This window comes from Hemibagrus wyckioides, linkage group LG01, assembly GCF_019097595.1.
Source record: "Hemibagrus wyckioides isolate EC202008001 linkage group LG01, SWU_Hwy_1.0, whole genome shotgun sequence".
Taxonomy (NCBI): Eukaryota; Metazoa; Chordata; class Actinopteri; order Siluriformes; family Bagridae; genus Hemibagrus; species Hemibagrus wyckioides.
Window position 1 is genome coordinate 17,010,242 of NC_080710.1, and position 15,566 is coordinate 17,025,807.

Genomic DNA, 15,566 nt, shown 5'->3' on the forward strand with positions numbered 1-15,566 from the left:
CTCCCAACTTTGTGGGACCAGTTTGCGGATGACCCCTTCCTGTTCCAACATGACTGCACACCAGTGTAGAAAGCAAGGTCCATAAAGACATGGATGAGTGAGTTTGGTGTAGAGGAACATGACTGGCCTGCACAGAGTCCTGACCTCAACCTAATAGAACACCTTTGGGATGAATTAGAGAGGAGACTACAAGCCAGGCCAAAACTGAGACGTCTGCCTTTATATGCACGTGAATTTAATATGGAGTTGACCTGTGTTTTGCAGCTATAACAGCTTCAACTCTTCTGGGAAGGCTTCTTCAGGATTAGGAGCGTGTTTATGGGAATTTTTGACCATTCCTCTAGAAGTGCATTTATGAGGTCAGACACTGATGTTGGATGAGAAGGCCTGGCTCGCAGTCTCCACTCTAATTCATCCCAAAAAAGGTGTTCTGTCAGGTTTCGGTCAGGATTTTGTGAAGTTCCTCCACACCAAACTCGCTCATCCATGTCTTTATGGACCTTGCTTTGTGCACTGGTGTGCAGTCATGTTGGAACAGGAAGGGGTCATCCCCAAACTGTTCACACAAAGTTTGGAGCATGAAATTATCCAAAATGTCTCAGTATGCTGAAGCATTAAGAGTTCCTTTCACTGGAACTAAGGGGCCAACCCCTGACAAACAAAACCTGAGCTCAATGATTTGGAGGGGTGTCCCAAAACTTTTGGCAATATAAGTGCACATCATGAAGACCGGACTATTTTCCAGAGTAGCACGCGCCCTCTCGTGGACCATTGCTTTATTAGCACCAATTAAACAATAACTTTCTAAAACCATTCCGTTACTCTTCATGTAGGGGATGACCGTTAAGGAGCACGCGCTCTTGCAGCATTCACTTGCATTTAAAAACACACAGAGAACAGTTTAATAGCCATCAGACATCACGAGTTATATAATCGTTTCAGGAATCATTCACGGTATCACACCTTATGGTAAGGGGCCTTTAACTCTTCCCAATATGTTTTTTTGTTTGTTTAAATAATACCATTAACCATATCATAAACATCAGCTAAGATATATCATATTTTTCTCCTTTCAGTGTATCAGACGTAGCTAATGAAACATTTTATAATGTGTTGAACAAACCGCTAATCCGTATTGCATTCATATTAAAATACCATCCTCACAGCTAGCCATGTTAGCGATTGTTAGCAATATCAGTTAGCACTGTACATTTGTATGCTTTTGACGTACTTATGCTTTTCTGTCTGCTTTTTCTCATTATTCTTCATTAACTATACACGAAACATCCGTGGTATAAAAAAGAAAAGAAGAAGAAAAACCTTTTTAAAAACTCTTGCCATTCACACAATGCAGTTAGCTGTGAGAGTGTGTATAAAACCTTACCTCATTATTTTGGAATAAACAAAGAGCAAGTCTATAAAACTAGGCGTCTATTTGTGCTTCTCTAGATAACATGGACAGTATCTAATTAGCAGTTAAAGTGCATGATGAGGTAAGCTTCATTATTTTGCCAACATTAATGGGCTCTCTTTAACTAAATTAACTTGTTTTCTCCTCTAAAGCTGTTAGACTTGCCATTACTAAATCCTACACCGTTATATAGTATATTAAAATTAAGACTTAATTTCATTAGCAACTTGAAGAATAAGTAAGATTTTGACATTGGAATATAATTTATAATTTCTACTCACATTCATACCACTGAATATTTAAAGTTCTGGGAAATATAAAGGTGATATACACCGATCAGGCATAACATTATGAGCATGATTATGATTATCTCCTTATCATGGCACCTGTTAGTGGGTGGGATATATTAGGCAGCAAGTGAACATTTTGTCCTCAAGGTTGATGTGTTAGAAGCAGGAAAAATGAGCGGTTTTGAGCGCATTTGATAAGGACCAAATTGTGATGGCTAGACGGCTGGATCAGAGCATCTCCAAAACTGCAGCTCTTGTGGGGTGTTCCCGGTCTGTAGTGGTCAGTGTCTATCAAAAATGGTCCGAGGAAGGAACAGTGGTGAACCGGCGAGAGGGTCATGGACGGCTCATTGATGCACGTGGAGAGTGAAGGCTGGCCCCTGTGGTCCAATCCAACAGACGAGCTACTGTTGCTCAAACTGCTGAAGAAGTTAATGCTGGTTCTGATAGAAAGGTGTCAGAATACACAGTACATCACATGTATGGGGCTGCATAGCTGCAGACCAGTCAGGGTGCCCATGCTGACCCCTGTACACTGCCCGAAAGTGCCAACAATGGGCACATGAGCGTCAGAACTGGACCCTGGAGCAATGGAAGAAGGTGGCCTGGTCTGATGAATCACATTTTCTTTTACATCACATAGATGGCCAGGTGAGTGTGCTTTGCTTACCTGGGGAACACATGGCACCAGGATGCACTCTGGGAAGAAGGTAACCCGGTGGAGGCAGTGTCAAGCTTTGGTCAATGTTCTGCTGGGACGCCTTGGGTCCTGCCCTCTATCTGGATATTCTTTGACATGTACCACCTACCTAAGCATTGTTTCAGAGCATGGACACCTTTTCATGGAAATGGTATTTCCTGATGGCTGTGGCCGCTTTCAGCAGGATAATGCGCCGTGCCACAAAGCAAAAATGGATCAGGAATGGTTGATGAGCACAACAACGAGTTTGAGGTGTTGACTTGGCCTCCAAATTCCCCAGATCTCAATCTAATCGAGCGTCTGTGGGATGTGCTAGACAAACAAGTCTGATCCATGGAGGCCCCACCTCGCAATTTACAGGACTTAAAGGATCTGCTGCTAAAATCTTGGTGCCAGATACCACGAAACACCTTCAGGGATTTAGTAGAGTCCATTCCTCGATGGGTCAGGGCTGTTTTGGCAGCAAAGAGAGGACCAACACAATATTAGGCAGGTGGTCATAATGTTATGTCTGATCAGTGTATATTATCAATGTTGCATACATTACATTTATTTACAAATACACGAATCTGTATGTGCTGTGTGCTGATGTGTTTTTTTTTCTTTGTTTTACTTAATTTTATAGTAAAGAATAAAATACCTCCATGGATACAAAAGATTCATCTCTTCAATTTAAAGTAGAAAGTCTATCTACCTTCAATCAAGAAGGCACTTCTGCACTTCATCAGGTATTTTAACCCAGGCATGTGCAGAATTGTGCTAAACATTTGCTGGATTTTGATAAAGAAGTTGCATCCTCACTCTGCACCAGACAAGCTAAATATACTTGAAGTCATGCCCATAGATTTATCTGACATTTATATTGCTTGGACATAATCCAATTCTTCTCTATGAAACTGACAAGTTCATTAGGTAGTCAGTGTTCTGACGGTGTATTTACTGCTCTTTCCTATTAATAACTTCTCACACCGACTTATCGGTTGCCAGGGTAACCTGCTTTCATTCTTCTTTTAACTACTTAAGTCATTTTAACATATTAGATACTATCTGTCAGCGCAATCTTAGAATCAGAGAGATCCAGTTGGTAGAAATGATTGAATTCACTTGTTTTGCAAGTACTAAAACAGTATGGACTTGTGTAATATGGTGCAAATTAAATGATTAGTGGAGCCTTCATGGAGGAGTTGCACAAATTCTATGTCCAAAAGTATGTGGACACCCGCCGATCACATCCACGTGTTGGGTTTTTTTCCAAACTCTTGCCACAAGGTTGGAATCACACATTTGTTTAGGATGGCTGTTTATAGTGTAGCATTACAATCTACTTTCACTAAAACATCAGTTTACGTTCACTAAAAGACTGGAGTGGAAGTACATGGGTGAGGTGCCCAAGGCCCTGACACTTTTGGGATGAACTGGAACACTGACTGTATGGCAGTATAGGTCTCCTCACCTGACCGCACTCACTACATACTCCTCACTACTTATGTGACTGGATTAACAAATGCCCACAGCCTGTTCTTCAGACTGTTAACAGCCAAGGGAGAGAAAATCTGGAATGGGATGTCCAAAATCATATATGGGTGTGATGGTGTCCACAAACTTTTGGCCATATGGTGTAACCGTATTTATAGTGGTTGTTTGTGGAGAACTGATCCTGCTAAATTAATTTAAAAAAAAAGAATAATAATTTTAGCCCAATGTGATCATATACTAGAAGTTAAACTAGACTTGCACAATGCCAGCTCATTATACAGTCTTATGCAAAAGTTTAGGCACCCCTTGATAAATAACAGATTTTGGTGATTTTATAATTGAAAAGATGTTAACACAGTCTCTCTTGGAAATGGAAAAAATGCACAATATTTTCAGCAAACATTGATGCATAGTTACTTCTTATGCCATAAATTGAACAAAGATAAAAAATAAAAACATTATTGTGGCACTGTGCAAAAGTTTGGGCACCCTACATAATCAGTACTTAGTAACACCTCCTCTGGCAGATATCACAGCTTGCAAACGCTTTTTATAGCCAGCTAAAAGTCTTTCAATTCTTGTACTTCGGATTTTCTCCCATTCTTCCTTGCAAAAGGCTTCTAGTTCTGTAATATTCTTTGGTCGTCTTGCATACACAGCTCTTTTAAGATCTACCCACAAATTTTCAATGATGTTTAAATCAGGGGACTGTGATGGCCATACCAGGTATTCCATAGTGGATTTTGAGGTATGTTTAGGATCATTGTCCTGTTGTAGAAGCCATCCTCTTTTCAGCTTCAGCTTTTTTACAGATGGTGTGATGTTTGCTTCCAGAATTTGCTGGTATTTAGTGGATTCCATTCTTCCCTCCACCCGTGCAATGTTTCCTGTGCCACTGGCTGCAACACAACCCCAAAGCATGATAGATCCACCCCCAAGCTTAATAGTTGGCAAGGTGTTCTTTTCATGAAATGCTGCTCCTTTTTTTCTCCAAACATGCCTTTGCTGATTGTGGCCAAAGAGTTCTATTTTAACTTCATCAGTCCACAGCACTTGTTTCCAAAATGCATCAGGCTTCTGTAGATGTTCTGCTGCATACTTCTGACGTTGGATTTTATGATGGGGACGCAGGTAAGGTTTTCTTCTGCTGACTCTTCCTTGAAGGTCTTGTCTGTGCAAGCATCGCTGCACAGTGGAACGGTGCACCACCACTCCTGAGTCTGCTAAATCTTCCTGCAGGTTTTTTGCAGTCAAATGGGGGTTTTGATTTGTCTTTCTGACCAGCATACGAGCAGTTCTCTCCGAGAGTTTTCTTGGTCTTCCAGATCTCATCTTGACCTCCACAGTTCCCCTGAACTGCCATCTCTTAATTACATTTCTCACTGTGGAAACTGCAAGCTGACAACACTTTGCTATCTTCTTGTAGCCTTCTCCTGCATTGTGGGCATCAGTAACTTTCATTTTCAGAGTCTTACACAGCTGCTTAGAGGAACCCATGGTTGTTGAGTGTCCGCAAGTGTGTGCACAAGGTTTGAAGAGTCAAAGTATTTGTAAAGCTTTGAAATTGGCATTTAATAATGACAGCTGATGCCATGCATCAGATCTAATGAGCTGATTAAGTTCTGAAACCTTGTAAAAAGAATCTGAGACTCTGGAACTCTTAGAGTGCCCAAACGTTTGCACAGTGCCATAATAATGTTTTTATTTTTTATTTTTGTTCAATTTATGGCATAAGAAGTAACTATGCATGAATGTTTGCTGAAAATATTGTGCATTTTTTCCATTTCCAAGAGAGACTGTGTTAACATCTTTTCAATTATAAAATCACCAAAATCTGTTATTTATCAAGGGGTGCCTAAACTTTTGCATAAGACTGTAAGCCCTGAGCCAAAACCATGATCCTCGACTGAACCTGACTTTTTGTCTTCAATTCTTTTAAAAGATTTTACATCCACAAAATGCATTTCGTTTTCATTTCAAGGCCGTGAACTGTAACGAGATTGTCAGTGATGTTAAAATACTTACATGACTGAACATATGCTTTTATTTATTTAACAAACCTGCCTCTGGAATGAATTTTTAAAGAAGCAGCCATGGAGAAACTGCAAGACATATTTTGTATGGTACAACAAATTTATTTGCAATTTTTAAGAAATAAGAAAATGTACTTTATAAATAAATGAGTAAATAAGTAGAGGATTAGGGAATATTACTATATATACATATATATATATATATATATATATATATATATATATATATATATATATATATATATATATATATATATACATGTATGTACTTAGGAATCAACCTGAGCATACAGTTCCTAGGGATAAACATTTCTGTGTATTCATATGATGTAAAATTTGTAGATACATTAGCAGGTGATATGTTGTGTATATTGTGATTCCACTATAACACTGGATTTCAAAAATCACAAGGCATTGAATGTCTCTTTAGCAAGCATCGGTGGACTCTAAAGATGAGAAATATAGAAAGGATATCACTGGTTCAGGTGACTCCTACAGGTAACAAATAGTTTGTTATTTTTATTATGCTTATAGGAAGTTTTACTGTTAGAAATGTGTTAGAAAAAAGTTTTTTTGTGTGTATGTGTGTGTGTGTGTGTGTTTTCAAGGCAATATTATAATTACATGGGTTCCCTGGCAGCTATGAACATGGGGGTTTCAGAAATGTTCACAAATGAGCAAGCTGCTCCATCTAGTGTACAAGCACCTACTGACTACAGTAAGACAAGCCAGATTCATAAGACTTTTCGAAAAATCAAATACAAATATGATTTCTAGATGAGTTAAAGTAATAATTTGTATCGGGATAATTCTCACCTGTTAGTTCTCCCTTAAAAAATATGTGATAGTAAAGATTTAGAATTTATATCTTTGCCACTAGACTCCTTCAAGCTCAATGTTGGTATCCACATGGACAACTCCGAGGAGGGTTTCAACATATCCACTTCAGATCCCGCACAGCCTGGTCCTGCCTTTGTCAACTGCCCTGTGCTGTCTAGAAATGTGGCTCAAAAGTATGCCCCTGGCAACAGAATGGTATTCAAAGGTAAAGTTCTGCTTTATTCACTGCTTCAGTTAAGTAAGAGTAATGTCACAGGATTATGGATCAAATTATTATTTTACAATATGTAAAATCTCCACTGACAGCATTAAATGTGTTATCTATCAATTAACCTAAAATAAATGGTCATGGGTAGTTGTATTTTAAAATTTATTAATTTAAATCTATTTAAAATGAAATATTATTTCAAATGATTAAATGAGGATATCTTGAAAGAAAAGAATTTACATGGTGGTGTATCTGGTGTAGTGGTGTGGTGTCATGTTGTAAATCTACTTGGCAAAGACAAACACATTCCCCTTGTATACACTCACCTTGTATTAAATAAAGAAAAAGGGAAAAACAATCTGTTGTAAAATTCTCTACAAGTAAGTATTTGGCAACAGAAACTCTTGATGCTGCGTGTTACAATACGGCTTTGAAGCTAAGAATAACACCACAAATGCTTTTGGCTCGAGGAAGCAGGAAGAGATGAAGGGAGGCGGGGATTGCTCCGACAGCCACTGAGCTACTGACATCAGGAGGCTGGTGATGTCATAGTGATGTCAATAGCTTTAATTGTAATTGCACACATAGCTAGTCAGTGTGTGCTGAAGGCAGACAGAGAAACACATGGCTATAATTAGAGAGGAGACAGAATCAGGTATGTTTTTATTCATTTTTCATGTTCTGAATGGTACTAGAGTGCGTAAATATTATACAGAGTTCACAGTGGTGTAGCACACATGATGTAGTTCACATGATGTTACAGCAAACAGCATAATGTTTCAGGCTACTTTTAGTTTTGAGCTGAATGAACTCCTGCTGTTTGAATGAGGGTACTGTAATGATAAATAGTAAGTTACAAGACTTGTGTCACACTTAAACATGTCCAGGTTTGTTACGAGAACTGTGAGAAAGGGGAACCAGTTTCAGCTTGTTTTAAGACATTAAATTGGCATATATTAGAAATACAAGACAAAGTCTGTGTACTAAAATCTCTGCAATCAGTTAAATAACAGCAAGTGCTTTCTTGTCGGTACTTTTTTATATCACTTTTGCTACTCCCTCTTGCACCGTTTCTTTATCTCTCTCTCTCTCTTTCTCTCTCTCTCTCTCTCTCTCTCTCTCACACACACACACACACACACACACACACTCTCTCTTTCTCTCTCTCTCACACACACACACACACACACACACACATACTCTCTCTTTCTCTCTCTCTCTCTCTCTCTCACACACACACACACACACACATACTCTCTCTTTCTCTCTCTCTCTTGTCCCTCTGTGTCTCTCACCCCTCCTCCCTGCAATGTTCAACCCACTCACTGACGTCATCATGCTTCCTGGAACTGGACGCCAGCAGGGAAATGTAAATGCTGAACAGCAAATAAGATGTACATTGACGTCAGTCCCGAGTCATGCTGTGATTACCGACAGTTCCTTTTGCGAGAGCAAGACATTACAAAATTTATCATCTGTTAGGTAAAAAAAAAACAAAAAACGTTGCTGCCTCTGAGAGACATGAGAAACAGAGATGTCCGCAGAGAAAAGAACAGAAAAAGAGCCTCAGGGAAATAGCTCTGTAAGAAAAAAGCAAGAGAAGGTAAAAGAAATGTTGTGTATATTGTTTTCCACTCTGAACATTAGTGCTGTTTCTGTGGATTGCATATCTGATACTAAAAGACAGTCTCGGGAGTAGCAATAGTTAAAAACAGGAAGTTCGTATTTTTGTTAATATTTTTGCTTTTTTATGCTGAACAGTGACTTGCCACTGCTTGGCAACAAGTCTGAGCCCAGTGTGTCCTCGTCCTGGTTAGGTGTGTGTGTGTGTGTCTTTTCTACCACATAATTCAACACGTGAAAGTAGGAGGTGGAGTTACTCCGGAGGTTTTGGGTTTTGCCGATAAAAACTAAAATGACATAAAACTAAAATTGTATTTGTATTTCTCACAGTATGTAAGATTCTCTTGCCTCTGATTGCATCACTTACTGCCTGAGTTTTAGCAGAATTCATGATTTGATGTCGTTTTCCTGTTTTTAAACATAACAGGGATAATCAACTATTGGAAATCTGTATTGATCAACCTCTCTGGACCTCTGAGTGAGGCATGTCATTCTCATGGACGAAAACAAAACTTACTGGTATTGTGACAACACTGTAATGTCCTGGAAAAAAACAGAGCAGGATTTTTAATTTCAAGCCAGAATTTTAGTTAGTACTATCGAACCGGACATATTTCCAAACCAACAGAAGATTTCCAGGCAGTTTGGAGGAATAATTCTGGTCTGGGTGTTATTTTCATATTACAGGACAATCTGATGTGTGTTAATTCACTTAAACCACAGCAATCTGCCAGTGATTACAATGTGTAATTTATTAATGAATGATGCACCGTACATTTTAGGGGTTTATTGTTAGATTTATTGTTAGAACATTTATTGGAACATTTGAGAGACAAGTTCTCTTTTTCTTTTTTGCTTTTGCTATGATCACCCCCTCCTGTACCCTTTCTCTCTCTCTCTCTCTCTCTCTCTCACACACACACACACACACACACACACACACACAAATACAGCCTGTTATTTTACCAAGAAAATGGAAATTGTGAGTGAGACCGAGCCTGCTTACAACCAAGATTCTTTCCATAAATGTTAAATAAATCTCCTAACAAAAAACCCAACACTCCAACCTCAAACACCACAGAAGTCATTTTAAGAATAACATTCTTAAACAACAACCCCTTTTAAAACTTGTTATTAGTCTAAGATTATTTGGAGCACAAGTTCTGTGTATGAGATGTTACTATAGAAACAATAACATGTTAGAAGTGCATTAATATTAATGTTTATGTTATAGCCAGAGCCGCCTGTTATACAAAAACATATTTACAACAGATTCATTGATTGTTTTATACATATATATTTTTTATTTTGGCCAGAATATCCATTAACAGGCACTGAAGTACTGAAAAACTACTTAAAAAGAAAAAGTATAATAGAACTAGCTATTATTTGATGCCAACATGTATTTGATATTGTTTAGTTTGAGTGAAGTATTAAACACGAGCCCAAAATCCTTTCAGGAACGTCAGTCTACTATGTGGGCATCTTTGCAGAATAGTTGTGTTAACCAGATTCAAAAACTTTTCATGCTTTGTCTATTAACTGATAAATGTTTGCTTTGGATTATTATCTCTTAAACAGTTCCTTAACATGGTCAGGGACTCCCCTGTTTAGTTTATTTTGTTGTTATCGCTGCTCAAACACAGCTGATCAAACTAATCACTTAATTAACATGCCCTTCCTGAACTGACATGGGTGTGGTAGAGCAGGACAGGACAGGGGTACAACAGGACCATGGCTGGAAATCACTGCTGTAAATAATGCAATAAACAATCATGTTTTTTTTTTCCAAGAGTTGTCTCGATTCGTCACTATAACAGAATGTGTCGCTGTATATTAAGAAAGGCGGGGCTCAAATAAACTGCCTTATTGTTTCTTTGGCACATTAGGTTTTATATTATTAGGTATAAATTAATTTAAAAATGCACAAAGCCTGGAAATACTCTTGACATCACTTTTGTTTGTTTGTGTGTGTGGGCGTGTGGGTTATGCTAGCTGCTACAGGAGACGTGTCAGCATATCAGATCTGTGCTCCCACCACCAGCCTGCCGCAGGGTGTAGCGATGGCGAGCTCACCAAGCCCTCTGCACAGCTCTCAACAACTTGCTGAAGAGGCCTCACGCAAGAGGGAGCTCCGCCTGTTGAAGAACAGGTAACACACTAATTCATACCTACACTACATACTAGGTTTCTGTATTTGCGTTTTGCAGTTCAACGTTACTCCACCACACAAACACTTTGCTACCATTCTAATAACTTTTCAGCATATAACCGCTCTCATCAACTCACCCTAAGCTTGATATTTCCATTTCCATCAGCTCAGCTGCTTTATGCTACTTTCACACATACAGCGATTCTTATCGCCGCACATCACCAATCGCTGTACTGTGAAATCATCAGTAGGCGTTCTTACTAGTGGTTGCCATAGAAAGAACTTTTAACAGTGGCTGGTACAAATAGCTTTCCAAATCAGATTTCTGCTGCTAAAATGAATCATTCTGGAAGGAAAGCGTTTGTGTATGAAATTCACCAGTGAATATATGCGTGTGCGCTCTACTGACTTCACTGCAGCAAGTGGCTCCATATTTGCATGAAGGTAAACTTTCCCCAACTTGTTGCTGGACATGCCCACATCTATTTGCCAACGGCTGCAGTCGCTCATGTCGCTGGAAGTTGCCCACTCTGATTGAAAATAAATGTTCTCCATTCGGTTTGTCGCTGCAGCTTGCTGTAAAACTGAACTAATGTGTAGCAATAGTTGTTCAACACATGCTTTCCACATACTATCTTTCCCTTCTTTGACTATAGCCTGTGTTCTATTTCTCTTAGTGTAATTCAATGCTTGTAATTTCTGGCCGCAGTAGTAAGGTATAGGCTGGTTAATTTCTTCTTTCCATTAAAAAAAAAAAAAAAGGAATTCATGATGTATGTTAAAAGTATCCGTTTATTTTATGTACAGTGGCATAAAAACTGGAAAAGTAGTGTTTTATAAATTATACAGATGTGTTTGGTGTTTTTAGACCACTTTAATTTGTGCATTTTTCCAAACAGCCAAACATGTGGTAGCTGTGCATGTATATAATCTTTCAGAGACATATCAAGAGCTTCAATTAATGTTTATCTAACATATCAGAATGAGGGAAAAACATGATCTCAGAGACTTTTGGTTTTTGGTGCCTGACTGGCTGGTTTAAGTTTTTCAGAAATGTGCTGATCTCCTGAGATTTTCAGAAACAACAGTCTTTTTGCAAAATGAGAATAGTGCCAAAAAGGAATAGTCAATTGCCTCAAACCAGCATCTGTCAAATTTACTGAAATCACATATTTTGATGTTTGATTTGAATAATACCAGCAGGGCTTGATCTGTATCTGTATGACTTTAAACATTGGGCTGCTGCCACATCAATGGCTGATCCTATTACAGTGACCAGGGGACATACACTGTTGTTGAGTCCTTAAAAAAGCTGCAGGGGGCTCTATTCTTATCCTTATAGCTTTAGACACTTTGATAAAGAGATAATTGAAATATAAAACATCTAATAAAGAATAACAATAAAGAATGATTTTATATGTAGTTTTAATGCAATTTATGGTAAAATTATCATAAGAAATTATGCACTGTGTGGGTTTGGGGGAAATTTTGCCCCAAAGTATACTCATGATCTGTAAGAAAAGAACTTTGAATTTTGCATTTGACATGTAACTTGTAAAACTTTTTTTTCACATTTGAGTAAATATCTAGTGGACACTTTAATTAGTTTTAAAAATTGTATAAAAACTGCCTGAGGTGTCTAGAAATGGCTTTTAGTTGATCAAAAATATAAATTTGAAAAACAGTGAACGCCCCCTTTAAGAAATCAGTCCTAATGTACTGTATTTTCAAATAATACACTCTTCAGAGTAAGACAGAACATAAACATATTTAACATGGTATTGAAATGGTGGGAACATATCGATAAAATATAGTACACATATGTTAGAATAAAATATGTTATTGATCACAACCAATTATGCCCCAGTTGTCTCTGATGGCAGGCTGCAGATTTTATTCTCAGATTTTGTATATTATCCCTTCCTTCCTTCCTTCCTTCCTTCCTTCCTTCCTTTATTCATTCATTCTTTCATTCATTCATTCAGATTATGACCTTTTCCTTCCATTTGCATGTGGAGCACGTGGCTTGACTGAACTGCTAAAAAATTATTATTTTTTAAGTAACTAATTAATTAACTTTATTTTTTTGCGTTGATTGGAGTAGCTTTTGAAGTCTAGTTGGATGTGATCATGCTCAATGGAGGGTCTTTGTTATCGCTTCCAGGGAAGCTGCACGGGAATGCCGCCGGAAGAAGAAAGAGTATGTCAAATGTCTCGAGAACCGCGTTGCCGTGCTCGAAAATCAAAACAAGACACTCATCGAAGAACTCAAGGCCTTAAAAGACTTGTACTGTCGCAAAAACGAATAAGAAAAAACTGTTGGAGATCACACATTAGAGATCGCGCTCTTTACGGATTACTGAATGCACCTAAGCAAAAGCACTTTTCACTCTGTTTAGTCACTGCTCGCAAATGCAGAAAACAGGCCACAGATGCATTGTTTATGTAGTTTTATATCTTGATGACTGTGAAGATTGTATGTGTGTGCGTCATGTGGTTGTCTAACAGAGCTGATTTGCTGCACTGAACCAGTGAATGTGGTATTTTGCCTTTGTCACTTGTGCTTTTTCAGGCAGGCAGCTAAAGTGTGTCGCCGTAGAAAAAGGGAGTATGTAAACTGCTTAGAGGCCCAGGTCTCCATGCTGCAGATGCAGAACAAGAAGCTCATGGAAGACCTAAAGTATCTGAAGGGAATCTGTGCACAGCAGTCAAGTTAGGTCTTAACAGTTACTGCCTCATTGCTTTGCCTCTGCTTCTTTTTTTTCAGTTGTTCTGCATGTTCAATCTTCTCCTTCAGTTTGTTTTTATAGCTTTTTTTTGGACAAAAGAAATATACCAGCACAAAACACCATACTATCCTGGGTTTTTTTAAAGAAATTTGTTTTCTATTGTTTTATCAATGTTTCAGTTAGAAATACCTACAATATAAAAGGATAGACTATATATTAAAAAAACTGTTGTGTATATATATATATATATATATATATATATATATATATATATATATATATGATTATATCTATCTTACATATAGATGTATTTGAATTGAACGTGAAAACTGAACTAAATATTCAATTAATTTTGGATCTTTATCTATGTAGTGAGTTTTAATCCTGAATAAATATATTTTTGACACTTAATTTCTGATACTCTTTTTCCACATGTTGTAACATGTAACATTACACTGTGTGTGTGTGTGTGTGTGTGTGTGTGTGTATGTGTGTGTGTGTGTGTTTTGGTGAGGATTTATTAGCTGTGCAGTTGAACCATATAATACACAGATCAGCCATAACATTAAAACCACCTGCCTAATATTGTGAAGGTCCCCTTTATACAGCCAAAAATACGGCTCTGATCCCTCATGGCATGGACTCCATAAGACCTCTGAATGTGTACTGTGGTATCTGACAGCAGATCCTTGAAGTCCTGTAAGTTGTAAGGTGGGGCCTCCATGGATCAGACTTGTTTGTCCAGCACATCCCACATATGTTCATTCGAATTAAGATTGAGAAATTTAAAATCAACACCTTGAATTCATGTTCCTCAGACCATTCCTGAACAATTTTTTGCAGTGTGGCATGGCACATTATCTTGCTGATGCTCACATCCCCATTGTTGGCACTTTCAGTGGTAGACAGGGGTCAGCATGGGCACTCAGACTGATCTGTGACTATACAGCTTCATACACAGCATGTATCTGTAGTTCATTGTGTGTGAACTTTTTCTGCAATTTGTACTACAGTAGCTCATCTGTGGGATCAAACCAGACAGGCCTTCACCCACTATAACAACCCATTATAATGGCACCCATGACTCACAGGTCTACCAGTTTCCTTCCTTAGACCTCATTTGGTAGGTTCTAACCAATGAAAACACTGCAAAAGACCTGCCATTTTGACACATAATTTGAATATGATGCCATCCAAAGCAGGGCACCTTACATGCACATTCACATCTGGGGAAATTACCAGCATGTTTCACAGAAACTGAAGAACCCAGAGAAAACCCATGCAGACATATGGACAAAATGCACATGTGTAAACAAGTGCTAATGTACAACAAATTCAAATCACTTTATTTGTATAGTGCGTTTAACAATGGGCATGGTCAACAATGGGCAACTTTTACTGAAATATAGAAACAGAATTATAAAGTGTAAAATTAAATTAATATTTATCCATTACATTTATCACTAATGAGCAAGACTGAGGCGATGGTGGCAAGGAAAGACTCCCTGAGGTGATATGAAGATGAAACCTAGAGACGCACCAGGCTCAGAAGGAAACCCATCCTCATCTGGGTGACACTGGACAATAAATAATGTGAATGTACATAATGTCCTTTCTACAACTGTTTATAGTCAAGTGGAATTGTGCAACCAAGAGCTCCTGTGCAACTAATATTTCAGCGTAATGTTTTGAGTTCATTGTATTTCAAATGTAATATATGTACAATTGACACTGTAATTCTTGATTCATTTTATTAGGTACACGAACTATATGGAGGCAGTTGGTCTGTGGAAAATTACAGACTGTTGGCTGTCTGTTATTAGCTTTGCTTTATTCCCTTCTTCTCTAAAGGGACCATTACAGAATATCTAGAAAATTTGGGTGGTGGACAGCTGTGGTACTAACATAGTAGTATCATGTTAGTGTGTGTTGTTCTGGTGTGAATGCATCATGTACAGTTGCAGGTAAGGACATTATAAATCATATTTTTACTGGCCATTTTATTACTTCCATGTTGGTCCTACATGCTTGTGTACAGCATGCATACACTATATTGCCAAAAGTTTTGGGACACCCCTCCAAATCATTCAATTCAGGTGTTCCA

General features: G+C 38.1%; 1 protein-coding gene across 3 annotated transcripts; it reads left to right on the top strand.

The window, feature by feature from the left end:
- Positions 1-7,479: 7,479 nt before the first annotated feature.
- Positions 7,480-13,706, top strand: cremb (cAMP responsive element modulator b). Of its 3 annotated transcripts, none has more exons than XM_058388026.1 (3): positions 7,480-7,613; positions 10,577-10,733; positions 12,898-13,448. In XM_058388026.1, the coding sequence occupies exons 1-3, from the start codon at positions 7,583-7,585 to the stop codon at positions 13,040-13,042; spliced, it is 333 nt and encodes a 110-aa protein (XP_058244009.1). In that variant the 5' UTR covers positions 7,480-7,582; the 3' UTR covers positions 13,043-13,448. The 3 variants fall into 3 exon arrangements, with proteins under 3 accessions (XP_058244009.1, XP_058243998.1, XP_058243991.1); XM_058388015.1 differs by having other exon boundaries at positions 7,541-7,612; positions 10,558-10,733; positions 13,306-13,706; XM_058388008.1 differs by having other exon boundaries at positions 7,557-7,612; positions 10,558-10,733.
- Positions 13,707-15,566: the final 1,860 nt, after the last annotated feature.